Below are 13,942 nucleotides of genomic sequence, written 5' to 3'. Positions count from 1 at the left end.
CGGAAGTGGCTCAGCTACAGAGCCAGTAGCAGGCCCGTGCATTTTCTTTTCCTTCTTCCTACAGCCACAACAACAACAACAGCACACGGACGCCACTTACAACTAGAGAAAACGGGGGCTCGGTAGTTTGCTGCAGCACCCGACACTCGACCGCAACGGAAGCGGAGGAGGTGGCCATTGCGTTACCCTAACCCAACAACAGGTCAAAATTATAGTTACAGACTCAAAACCAGCGATTACAAACTTTGACGCGGGCCGCATTTTCGGCCATAGCAGCAAGAGTGTTGACCAGTGGTCCACCACCGGCAGAGCAGGTCGCGCTCATTTGGACGCCGTCGTACCAAGGGTTGAAGAGGAATGAGAAAGCGCATGTACTGGCCCGGGGATTAGCTACTTTCCGGGATCCCAGTGACATCTTATATGCAATCCCGTACCCTTTGCGTGATGAGGAGCCCCTACAGTTCGATGATGGCCTTAATACCTACCAAGATATCCTGAGTCATTACAAATTAGGCAGATCAATATTTCCAACAGGGTGTAAGCAACTCACTAAAGGCGGGCAGGTTATGTGGCCTAAGCTACAAACTGGAGTATTCCCGAACCCCCAGCTTTAGAGCAAATGGCACCCGGTGCAAACGTAGCGATGGCATAGCGGACATGATCCGCATGATATGGAAGTGTCCTAGATTTGGAGAACCTGACAGAACAGATGAGTCCTGGGAGGCACTACTTCTCAAACAGGACGAAAAAAAAAATGTTGTGGCTCAACTTGGTTAAGCCCGGAGAATTGCGAAAGCAATTGGTCCTGCTTATACATAGACCGACCATTACAGCTAAACATTCAAGCTGCCTAGTTGAGCCAAGCGTAGCCAGGATGAGCCACAGCAAACTTGGTCCAGTGTACGCGCTCCTTTTCGAGACGTTTCTCTCGTTCTTCTGGTGTTTCTTGAGCGCGTCGCAATCGCTTAGTTTCATTCCAACGTTCAGCACCGGAAAGACTTGAGTCCTCAGTAATGTTGAGTGCACTCATTAAACTGATTTCAGACTCCCTAGAGCTAGAACGCGTTCGACGAGCTGCATCTTGTGCCCGGCGTTTAGAAAGCCGTAGTTCCTGTTCTTCAGCAGTTTCCGCAGCTCTTCGTCCCTTCTTCCTGGCCTCGCAATGACGAGCAGTCTTCTCCTTTTGCTTACTAGTCGATGGCATGGCCAAACGCGGCGCGTGTCCACCGCCGTGTTCTCCGACGTTGTTGTGTTGTTGTGGCTGTAGGAAGAAGGAAAACAAAATGCACGAGCCTGCTACTGGTTCTGTAGCTGAGCCACATCCGCTGCCTCGTGCGGACAGAAGAGAAAATAGAGAAGAAAAAAATGGAGATAAAGGCACGCGCCGAAACAGCCGTCTACCACCGAAGCGGTGGCGGGTGCAATGACAGCCCACAACAGACAAAAATTCGATGGCAGGCTAGCCCAACACCTCCGTTAGCCCCCGCAGCAAGCGGCGGTGACCTACCTGTCCCAGCCCCATCAGGACCAGGATCAGCCATCCTCCTCGTGTTCGTTATATGTCTTGCCGTCGTTCGTAGGATACAATTATTCTGTCAATTCTGCCCCTTGTGTAGTTTCGACACGCGTGTTTGGAGTCCATCAGGTCAAGATAGTTTCCACATTTGTTTCTTGTATAAGTTGCACATTGGTTTATAAGGGAAGGTACAGTATCTCTTTGACCTTCAATGTTGTTCAAGGGGACATCCCACAACCCTGTGAATGCCACATGGTGCGGCGTGCGTGCCAGATGGTGAGGTTGCGGTTGCTGGGCGACGGCGCAAGGAGCGCTGGATCACCGCCACAGCAAAAATGCGATTTTGCAGCAAATGTAGCTCTCGCTACAAAATTTATAGTTGCAAAGAAGTTTTGAAGCAAAGCTTCATAAGATAATAGGGCTATGCATGGACTCTGGCAGGCATCTCAAAAATGTAGTAAAGTTCTAGGTGGCTAGAAGTTCAGAGCAAGTGCGAGACACATACCGCGCCTTTCCTTTTCTGTGTTGTTGTTGTTGGTTGGTTGGTTGGTTCATAGGAAGGGAAAGGCGCAGTATCTGTCACACTTGCTCTGTGGACACCTGAACCGCGCCGTAAGGGAAGGGATGAAGGTGGGAGTGAAAGTGGATAGAGAGAAAGGGGAGCCGTAGTGGAGGGCTACGGAGTAATTTCGACCACCTGGGGATCTTTAACGTGCGCTGACATCGCACAGCACACGACGCCACTTCGTTTCGCCTCCATCGAAACGCAGCCGCCGTGGTCGGGTTCGAACCCGGGAACTCCGGCACAGTAGTCGGGCGTCTTACCACTGCACCACCCCGGCGGGGCTTGTTGTTGTTGGTGGTGGTGAAAATCGTTTGATTCAAAAGGAGTGGAGGTATGCATGAGCCGGAACGTTGAAGTTCCGGCCCTTACAAATACTAGGTGGGGTCCCTAGTACAGGACCCCCGTGGCGTCGGCCACTGCCCGGGCGCACTCGACCAAGGCCTTTTGGGCGGTCATAGCAGCCGAGCAGGGTCGCCTCCCAGTCCTCCCGACTGGGGTTGAGGAGAGGAGGAATAGCTGGCTTAGATGGCCAAGCCCACACCATGGGGTAAATGTCCGAAGACTTATCCGACCAGTGCGAACAACTGCCTGTGAAGGAAGGATTAAAATGAGTGCTGCCGGGCACAGCAGTGTTGCTGCCAAGCCCACACCATGGGGTAAATGTCCGAAGACTTATCCGACCAGTGCGAACAACTGCCTGTGAAGGAAGGATTAAAATGAGTGCTGCCGGGCACAGCAGTGTTGCTATAGAGACAGAGTAGAAGCCACTCCTCCATTTTAGACCTTTACTCGATCGAGGGTGAAGGCTATGGCAAGATTGAAAATAAAGAACAATGTTTTTAAAAGAATACGCGGGTTTGAATTCGAGATCCTGATCTAGGGGGCCGAGATGGAAAGCCCGCGCGGGCGGCGGCGTCGGCTGCCACATTCCCCTCGAGGCCCATATGAGCAGGAGCCCATATTTTCTGGTGAGCGACGTCCCCGGTAGAGGTGCAATTTTGAAGTAGTCGGTAGGCTAAGTATGGAGCCCAACCTTACTCGACGTTCCGACAGGCCCCTCGCGAGTCGGAGATTATTTCGGAATCAATGTGGCTAGCTGCTAGCGCAATGGCGACTTCCTCTGCGTGAGTTAGAACCACGGTGGTTAGGACTGAAGGAAAAGAAAATGCACGGGCCTGCTACTGGCTCTGTAGCTGAGCCACCTCCGCTGCCTCGTGTGGACAGGAGAAAATAAAGAAAAAATTACAAGGGTTCAACGCTGCTGAACTATATATTGAGCGAAAGCATTAGCTGCGGGTGACCGAGCATTCTTCTCTTCTTCCTCAGCCCACATATAAAGCCCCGCTTTAACCAACCCATATGAGCGTGCCTAAGTGGCCTATAGGGGTAACGTGAATGCCAGGGTCCTAGTAGGCTGATTCTGGCATAACCCTCCCATGTGAAACGAGACCCAAGTTGGCAGCTCCTGCCAGCCCGTGTGTCACGTGGGATGTGACGTCACAGCGTCACGTGGGTAAGACGTAACTGCGGCCAGGCCACGCGAAGGCTTGAAATGCGAGTAGTATTGCTTTCGCAATAAAACAACAGCGAGAGAAAGACGCACCGGCGTACACCACCGAAACGGTAGCGGGTGAAATGACGGCCTACAACAGATAAAATTATGGTGGCAGGCTAGCCCCCGCCGCAATCGGCAGTGACCTAGCTGTCCCAACCCGGTAGGGCCAGGAGCCTTCCTTTTCTGTGAACCCATTTTAAGGTGTAAGCCTTTAATGGTCCATTGGTGTCGTCAGCAAAAGTGTCACGCTTTTGCCATTGAATCTGCCTGCCATGACATTTGAATTCACGTTATCCCTATGCCACGGGTAGGAGCTGCCAACTCGGCTCGCTCTTTTCATATGGGAGGGTGATATCAGAATCAGCCTGCCAGAACCATTTGCATTCTCGTTATCCGCCCTACGACACGCAGGCACGTTCATACGGCGTGGTTGAAGCGTGACTTTATATGTGGGCTGGTAGCTTACGCTCTCGTGTCAAACCCTTAAAGGATGTGCTTAACACTGATAGGAGGCGTTAGCACAGGAGGCATCAGCGGCGTTTGAAATTGATTTACAGGATAGGAAAGGCGCAGTATCTGTCACAATTCTGATTGATTAATTTTAGGAAGGGAAAAGCGCGGTAACTGTCTCACTTGTTTTCTGTAGACACCTCAACCATGCCGCAAGGGAAAGGAGGAAGGTGGGAGCGAAAATGGAAAGAGGGGCCGTAGTGGAGGGCTACGGTAATTTCGACCACCTGGGGATCTTTAACGTGTGCTGCCATCGCACAGCACACAACGCCTCTCTCGTTTCGCCTCCATCAAAACGCAGCCGCCGAGGTAGGGTTCGAACCCGGGTGCTCCGGCACAGTAGTCGGGCGTCTTACCACTGCACCACCCCGGCGGGGCTCACAATTCTCCGCGTACACGTGTACCATGCCATAAAGGAAGGGAGGAATGTAAAACAGTAGTCAATCTCCTTACTCGAAGCAGCATTCACCGCTACATTCGCAACAAATGCGTGGCAGAATGTGGCACTCATGCTTTCGCCTTTCACCACTTTAGTCACCAAAGTGACTCGTAATTTTATTAATGCGAGGGCGTTACTTCACTATATTCGCAGATTTCTGTCCGCAGACCGTATCCGCACACCGCGTCCGCAGAAACGGTCCGTGAAATCGTGTCCGCAGCAGTTGTAATTGAGAAGTTGTACAGGGTTGAGTTGTGTCAATCGATAGAGGGTGACGTAATGTGTCAGAAAAAATAAGCCCAATCAGTTAATTAGAGGCAAAAAATGGACTCATTAGCCAATGCTTGGCGCCATATTTGAATGTATCAAATACTAAAATAATTAAGTCAATTAGGGTGACGTAAAATGTATCAAATACTAAACAGTTAATTAAATCAATCAATTAAGCTGACGTCACGCAACCTGAAGTCGAGCCAAAAGAGGGGCACAGGAAGGAATTGGCGCGCAATTTGAAGGTACCAGACGTATACTTGTCAGTCAATTGGGTGACGTCAAGGATGTGAAGTCATAAAGCCGGAGGTAGAGCCGAAAAAGGGTATAGGAAAGGATTGGTGCGCAATTTGAAAGTACCAAAGGTTAAAATGGGTAAACACAAGTGAATTAATGTGACGTCAAGAAACCGGAGGTAGAGCCGAAAAAAAGGCATAGGAAGCGATTGGCGCGGAATTTGAGAGTACCAAAGACTAAAATGGGTAAATAAGTGAATGAACGTGACGTAGGGGATACGACGTCACGCACCGGACGTAGAGCCGGAAAAAGGGCATAGGAAGAGATTGGCGCGCAGTTTGAAAGTACCAGACTAAAATGGGTAAACAAGAAGTGATTTAAGCAACTAGAAGCAACCAACAGCAGCATCCGTGCTTTCGCATTACTCCAAAGCAGATTCTGCAGTGCTATTTCTTCATTATGCGCTTTTCCTTTTGAGTGGACACCACGGAACTCTGGGCACCTACACCTAACCAGGTCAATATCATGCTTTCATATTTTTCTTGTATATTCTAATTGGTTTATAAGGCGCAGTATCTCTGACCTTCAAGTTTGTTTAAGGTGACATCGCACTACCCCGTGAATGCCAGATGGATTGATTTATAGGAAGGGAAAGGCGCGGTATTTCACTTGTTTTCTGTGGACACCTCAACCGCGCAGTAAGAGAGGAAGGTGCGAGTGAAAGTGCGGAGAGAGAAAGCGGAGCAGTAGTGGAGGGCAACAGTAATTTCGACCACCTGGGGATCTTTAACGTGCGCTGACATCGCACAGCACACGGACGCCTCTTCGTTTCGCCTCCATCGAAAAGCAGCCGCCGAGGTCTGGTTCGAACCCGGCTATTCCGGCACAGCAGTTGGGCGTCTTACCACTGCACCACCCTGGCGGGGCGTGAACGCCAAATGGCGCGGCCTCTCCCTGACATGCCAGATGGCGAGGTCGCGGTTGCTAGGCAACGGCGCAAGGAGCAGTACGACCATTGCGCGGCCACCGCCACAGCGAAATTGCGACTTTGAGGGGATCCATGTAGCTCTCGCTACAAAATTTGGTTGCAAAGTTTTGAAGCAAAGCTTCATAAGAAAATAATAGGGTTATGCGTGCATTCATTGGCAGGCATCCTCAAAAATTTATTTGCAAAGCTTTATTTAAATACATGATGAATAAAAATAAAAGTTCAAGTATGCAGGCACTCGCGCTTGAATATGTTTGCTATGTTGTTTGAATTTTAATTTTTTATTTGGTTCACAGGAAGGCAAAGGCGGAGTATGTCATAGTACTTATTTCTGGGGACACCTGCAGTGCGCTGTAAGGAATTGGAGAAAGGTGGGTGTGAAAGTAGAAAGAGATGTAGTGGAGAGCCCCGTAATTTCAACCACCTGGGGATCTTTACTGTGCACTGACATCCCATAGCACACGGCCGTGTTACAAGGCGACATCACGCCAGATGAGCGCACGCTGCAGAACTGCTGCATCTGATGTATACATCTAGTCGGAAGCCATTACGTAGCCTCCTCCTTCCAAAAACCTCGTTTTATAGGCTTTAATCATTTGCAAGTGCAGTTTAAATGCCATGTCTTCGTCCCTTTGTTCCCGCGCTCGCTGTATCCGCGGAGTGGAAGGCTACCTTCTTATACCGTCATAAGGTAATGGCATTGCTATCAACCGAGGAATTCACTGCTGTAGAAGAAAAACTGAAAAAAATTAAACCAAAATTGGCAGGGGTTATTTCTGTTAAACTGATTATAGTGCGAAAGCACAGGCTTTTTTTTGGAAACTACCAAGATGAAATTTTGAAGATGACCAAGATTAAATTTGGAGCTGACCGTCACTTCGGTGGCAGTCAATTATGATTAGAGAATGATTTTGGTCCAAATCGGCCTAGGTCAATTTTCGATGGCGGGTGGGCCAAATTTGGAAGTTACCATTATGATGGCCGTAGTCAATTAGGTTGGAGAACGATTTTGGTCCAAACTGGCCAAGGTCACAATTCAGGGGTGGCCTGTTACCATCGTTTTTGCCATAGTCTAATTGGGCTGGACATAGATTTTGGTGTAAAATCAGACAAGGTCAAATTTCCACTTTATTGGGCTTGTCTGAATTATCCGAGCGAGGCCACGAGATTATGGCTTTACGTAAAAGCTTAGCCAATCAGAACGATGGTAAAAACAAAGATTAAATAAGGTGGTGGTGAGCGTATGAGCAGTTTCGCACTACAATGCACAGTGCTGCCTCCTTTGCACCCCCCCTGCAAGGGTATCATGAATGTCCCTGCTCACATTGCAAAGGAGTCCATTACGGCAGGGCATGTTCTATCCCCATTGGAAATTCCCATGCAGCTCAGTTATAAGCAATGCCATCACATGTAGAACAAGGCCAGTTGAAACAAAAATCTATTTTTGGAACAATTTATCGACTCTTCATAGAATGTGCATGTGACTTGTAAAAAAATGCAATGACAAACACTCAACAACAAATATTGTGCTTCTGTACAAGAAATGTTCTTCCTGCTGGCAATAACTTACTTTTCAGCAGGAAGTCAAGCAAGTGTGGTTTGGTTTGGTTTATGGGGTTTGACGCCCCAAACTGACTCAGGCTATAAAAGACGCCGTAGCAGAGAGCTCTAGAAATTTCAACTACCTGGGGTTCTCTGATGTGCACTGATATAGCCCAGCACATGGGTGCCTTGCTTTTCGTCTCCATAGAAAAGCGGTCGCCGAGGCTGGAATTTGATCCTACATCCTTGGGCACAGCAATCAAGCGCCCTTACCATTGTATCATCGCGGCAGGGCTCTAACAAGCATGATTTTCTCGATTTAGCAATGGGCTTAAGCTTCTGCATAGGCTGATGCGCTTCCATGTCATCAGGTGCATCTATTTTTCTCTCTCCTGTGGCCGTGGGCTTGAGCTTCTGTACAGGTTGATGAGCTCCCATGCCTTAAGGTGCGGCTTTGTGAAGTTCAAGTCGAGGAAGGCATGCTCAAGGAAGGTCAGGATGCTCCGCGCATCCTTGGGATACTCTATGTGGAAGACCCAGAAGGACGCAAACAGCGCGCAGATGCCTCCCAGCAGGGATGATGCGGTGAACAAAAAGAAGCCATCGACAAACACCTCATAGCTGCCGTCAGGGCGTTTCAATAGACACGGTGCTGGCAGTGCGGTACCCTGCAAAACGGGAACAGAAGCAGAAGAAAACACAATTATCACTTTTCTGAATTCCAATACAGTAAAATGAACGTCAAATGTTTCGATAATTCTGTTGCTCATGTGGCTCCAGGCCAATGCCCATGCGTTTAAAACTATGGGATCAAATACTCGTTAATTCGGACTATGTAGGTCTCGCATCGGTAATATGAGGACTTCCGAAGGGCGACTGTATTGAGGTACGACAATCTGAGCAAGCAAATGCTCATAGTGATCATCCTTGACCAGCACGGTCTGTCACTTGCTAAACCCCACCGTGCACACAATGGGAGATGTGACAGTGATCCGGTGGTCCTTCCTCTGAAAACAAGTCTGACAGCTGCATAGTTTTGGTTTAGTTTTTCTAACCCTCGCATAATAGCCATGTAAAACCCAGTTTCAAATGCTGAGTGGCGAGTAGCCGTGAGCCTGAAATAACAGCATTACAGCCATACTGAGCAGGTGTATCTCAAAAGCGCAGCCCTCACACTCTCTCTCGCGTTATAGTTGCAGTTTTGTGAAATTAGGGTGTGTACAATTGCGTCGCTCAAGCTGTTTCCTGGAGGGATGATGAGAGTTCACATAGACTATTGCGAGTTAAGTCACCTTTTCGAAGAAAAATGTGAAACCATAAAAGGAAGAGAGCCGAATACGGTTATACCTTCCCTTTCTCAAGACCAGCCCTTTACTTCAGATAACTGACTCGAACCTAGTCTGGTGAGTTTATGTAAATGGCCTGATCGTGTTACCATCAGTTGCGTGCATCTCAAATGCTGAGACTACGGTTTAACTTCGCTAAGTACCGGCCAAAAACAAAGACTCAGATTTGGTACTGCTATGCTTTATTTCAATGGGAGTTCAGTTTATACAGTGATATGCAAACTGTGAGATATGAAACGGTATTGGTTACCGCAATGCAGTTTCCTTTATTCATGTGGTGTGAAATAAGTGAACGAGCGGAGGAAAGCCTCACAAAACTGCAATCATTCAATCAGCTGAATTTCCAGCCTTGTTACACACTTATAGCAAAAAAAAGAGAAGACTGCTTCCACCAGCTGATAAATATGTGGTCAAATTACACTGCAATGGAGAAAGTTTCCCACATAAGACCTGGTTTCATTGCCTTTGCGCTTGCTGCACAAAGGGGTCAATGAGGGCTTCAAGCACAGACTTTTCGCGCGCTTAGCAACACTGCTTCAAGTAGCATACAGCAGCGTCGCAGCGATACAACTTGACAAGGATGACCATTGTTGCTGTCTGTCGCTTACTGTGAAAGCACCACCCCAGTGACAATGTCATACTCATGCACCGGCCAGGAACATGCCGACAGTTAAGTTATCCGCTTTTCCATATTAACGGGGGTAAAATTAACGCGCTTTTTCTTTCCTTTGCAAGCCTCAAAGATCATGTCGAGAAGAAGGAAGGTAACCACCGACACCTTCTACAGAACCCCTCGGTGCCTCAGACAAAAGCGCTGGTGCCGTTTTATTTGGTTTTATCTTGTCTGTCCATTTTGAAGGAAACACGGCCTCCTGATCTCTGACTTTATATCAGGCGCCAGGGCAGCCAGACGCGGCAGTGCGTAGTTCAAATTTCCATAATAAAAGCGACTTGAGTTTGAATCAATGGGTTTTTTATACATTGACATCTAAGAGCTCGGCTAGAACAAGTAGTACCTCTTGAATTATCTGAAAATTTGTATTACTGAATAACAAACTTCCACTGTATACTGAATATAGCAAATTCATTTTTGCTTAAAATTTTTCTTTTTGAGATGTGGTCTAATGGTGCGAAATTTCGGCGCTGCTTGAAAGATGCTATAGAGGGTATGCACGTGACATCATCCGCAAGGCACAAGCAGCCGGTGCGCCATTCGCCATAGGCATGTTTGTGTGTGCGGGTGCCACAACCAGCCACAATACTCAAATCGTGATTCGGGGTGCACATTTCGCATCTTGTCAAAATTTCTCTGTGCGCCAGCGAAAACCGTGCGAGTGAGAGGATAAGTACTTACACTCGTAGACCTACGGAACAAGAAAACCGTCGGTTCGACTTGTGAAAACATCGCGTCATATGAATGTGGTAACTTCGTCGTGGTGTGTGCCGTACTACAAGATGACTGCTTTGCGTTGAATTCCTTGTCATCGGGGCCTGCTTGTGAAGTGCGCTCTTAAGTTTTGCGACAGGTGAAGAAATTAAAATGTACAAATCCATGAAAGCCGCTGCAGACTCCATGTGCATAAAGGGCTCCACAACAAAAAGTGGATGTGGAAGTACATTTTAGACCGGTTATAGCGAAGCCATTTATAGTGAAATAGCAGAACAAAGGAAGTTCAATTTCCTATTCTTGCATTTTCAATACAATTTGGGCCCAGCTTTAATGAAGTAAATAAGCGCAAGTCAGGGGATATAGCGAAGTGATTTTGTACCAAATGAAAAATAATGTATCAATCAGGAGATTTTTACGCCTTCAGGCAATCTTTTGTGCGAAAATAAGGAAAAAATTTGGCAGACGGCCGCATTCGCAGTCTTCTGCACACGCGCGAAGCGAAAGGTTGCTTCACTGCATCGCTTGGCATGTCATCTTTGTGATGTGGTTTTCCATCAAGCAGGTTGAGCGGGAGGTAAAAAAGAATAAGAAAATAAAAGGCAATTTTCGATGACATCACAGAGCAACGGTCGACTTGGCGAATTGCAGTTCTTAAATTTCTCTCCACTCGGTTCTGGGCGCGGGAGAGAGAGTCAGGGAAAAATTATCGTATGAGTGAGAGGGCGACAGAAGCGAGAGCGTTTCCTCCGCTTTCGTGGATCTTTGTATGTGCTGCTCTCGCTGATGCCATTATGCCTTCCTGCCTTGTTTTGCTTCTTATCTTTGACATCTTGTGATCCCTGACCTCGCCTGGACAATTTTTAGACAATGAACCTACTCAGTTACCTCCTTTCTCATACCCGACCCTTCGATTTCTCCACAATGTCAAGTCTCGCGAGCCCCAGCACCTCAGCGGGCACGAGAAAAGTGTTGTCATCGAAGACGAAGTACACTGTTCTAGACGAAGTGTGCCGAAACGTGAATAGTGATATTGCACGGAAGTACGAAATTGCACAGTCCACACTATCAATGAAAATCAAGAACGAAGCAAGATCGGCGCCATTGGCAGCAGGGACCGAAAGAGGATCCGGTGCGCCACATACGCCGACCTAGAAGCCGCACTTTACAGGTGGTTCTTGGATGCCCGATCAAAGAACAGCCCGCTCAGTGGACCCGTCGTGCTAGGGAACACTAAGGACTTGGGCTTAGCCAAGTTGCCAAGCTATGAACCAAGGGGTTATCGCGAACTTCAAGGTCCACTACCGGTGCCGAGTGATCGAGCGCCTTCTAATCGATGTTAACTCTGCCGACAACGTGGCCTAGGTGAAGGTCCTTTTGATGAAGGCCATCTATTTTGCATGCAGAGCCTGAAAGGACGTGAAGCACCTGACTATAACTCACTGCTTTAAGAAAGCTGGCTTCTCCCGGAGCAGCAGTGCGGACACGGCACCTGCCGAGGACGAAGCTGCCGCGGTTGACATTGCTGCACCAGATGGAAGTCTGCTAACGAGCTGAACCTTGTGCCTCCAGGTCTGTCCCACATGGACTTCATTTTCACCGACCACGAACTTGTTGCCACGGAGGACTTCACGACTGACGAAGTTGCCGGGAACGTCATGGAAGGAATGTATAGTGCCTCCGAGAGTGACTGCGACGACACTGGTTGTGCCCCAAAACCGGTGACCTCTGCAGTGGCCATTGCAGTTGTTGACACGATAAGGATGTACCTCGGGAGTTCAGAGCAGAACTTCGGTTCGCATTTGGACGGTATGGAGGCCGCGATCCTGATGACTACGCCTGAAAAGTGTATTCAGGGAATGCTGAACCACTTCGTCCAGTGACGATAAAACAATTTACTCAAATTTGTCTCCTTTTTCATAGTCCGGTCACAACAAAATAGCGGATATAGAAGTGGTTTCCAACTCCCACCGACTTCGTTATAAACAGACTAGACTGTATTTACAAATTAATAAATCTTTACGAATCACTTCCAATGTAAAGCGGGCACCTGACAACGAACCTGATACTGCATGAGTCGACGCTCGCCAATGCCACCAGTGACCTCAGACAAGGCTGACGAGGCATGACGACGCTCCCACCATCTCGTAGTACGGCCTCAGTGAATACCTCCTATAGATAGTTAAATTAACCCTAGATATAAGAGCTACCAAGTCATTATCTTGAGATCGTGCTTTCGTTTTTTACATCTTCACTTTTTCACACTTGCTACTAATGGGTGAACCATGGGGTTGTATTAAAACTACTCACCTCTGCCAGGAGAGCGGTGATTTTCTCTCTGCATCTTTTTGCAATGGTTTCCAGCACCACCAGCAAAATGTCTGTGAGGGAGAAAAAAGTGGGAATGGAGAAAAATTCATGAAATAACGAGCTGCTCACAGGCAGAAAGACAAAAAAAGGACATTAAACAAAAACAGAGAAGAAAAAAGGCATGATCAACCTCTTCTGTCAGAGCCACCAGTGCCAAAGGTCTCGGTACAAACATATATAATGGCCTCAGAAAGCTAAAGCAAATAAATGTTCTTAGTCACAACAAAGGCATTGCACTGACTGCTTACACATTACAATCGACTCCCGCTATAATGAAATCGCGAGAAACCTTTTTTCTTTTTTTGCTTTTTCAAGACCAGTACTGTACATTAGGTATGAACCTGACTCTGCTGAAACAAAAATCTATTTGAAAACGTCTGCCATTGCTGTACCCTTATCTTCTTTACAGCAGCTTCAATGTTCTGCTCTCATAGCTAAGCAGGTTTTTTATGACCATAATGTAACTGTCAGAGCCAAGGGATGACGATGGTGTCAAGTGCACTAAGCACATCTTTTCAGGATGCTCGTCACCATCCTCATCATCACTCTCTTCCGTCATGTTGCCCAGATTCCAGACTATGGCGGCATTCATCTCTCACGACAATTGTAAATGTTTATTAACAAACAGAAAGTCATCCAAATTCAACAGGCCAGCTTGCCAAACAATGCATGCGTTGCCTGCCACCCCTGGCAGCAACATAGGCAGGTTTAACCTTTTAACCACCGATTTATTTTCTAAAAAACGTACCAAATTCGTAAATTTTTTTTCAGTGACCGTAATTTTCTCCATGTAATTATGGTTCTGAATATATATTACTTCGATGGTTTGTGGTTAAAGTTAACACTAAAAGTTTTAAAAAACTGTTCACAAGGGTGGCTTTCCCACAGTGCATGCCACAGTAATGAGTAGAACACACTGAACTACGGCGTATTTATTTCATAATTTTTTTTAAGTGACTATAATTTTCTCCATGTAATTATGGTTCTGAAAATATATTACTTTGATGGTTTGTGGTTAAACTTTTCCCAAGGGTGGCTTTCCCACAGTGCATGCGCATTGTAAAATGACTCTTTAGAGCCTTCAATTAGGCGCAAAAGGCGCAAAATGCATTTTTCATAGTCGACTAACTACCTCTAGTGTTAAAAATCGCAACCAACGCAATTGACTGTAACTCGTCTTTCAAGATGGCAGCACCGCAATATCGGGCCGGACGAGT

At 47.3% G+C, this 13,942-nt stretch overlaps 1 protein-coding gene across 2 annotated transcripts in view; it reads right to left on the bottom strand.

The window, feature by feature from the left end:
- Nucleotides 1-6,230: 6,230 nt before the first annotated feature.
- Nucleotides 6,231-13,942, bottom strand: part of LOC146189193 (uncharacterized) — a 49,557-nt gene continuing 41,845 nt past the window's right edge. For both annotated transcript variants that reach the window (XM_084604077.1, XM_084604078.1), the window contains exons 15-16: nt 12,666-12,736; nt 6,231-8,290 (exon numbers count right to left, since the gene is read on the bottom strand). In XM_084604077.1, coding sequence (XP_084460203.1) covers nt 8,000-8,290; nt 12,666-12,736 — 362 coding nt within the window. In that variant the 3' untranslated portion in view covers nt 6,231-7,999. The remainder of the gene's footprint in view (nt 8,291-12,665; nt 12,737-13,942) is intronic.

Source organism: Amblyomma maculatum, chromosome 5, assembly GCF_055883805.1.
Source record: "Amblyomma maculatum isolate TAMU_Amacu chromosome 5, ASM5588380v1, whole genome shotgun sequence".
In the NCBI taxonomy this organism is placed as follows: Eukaryota; Metazoa; Arthropoda; class Arachnida; order Ixodida; family Ixodidae; genus Amblyomma; species Amblyomma maculatum.
Note: the sequence above shows the minus strand (reverse complement) of the source record. Positions and strands in the feature narration are given on the sequence as shown.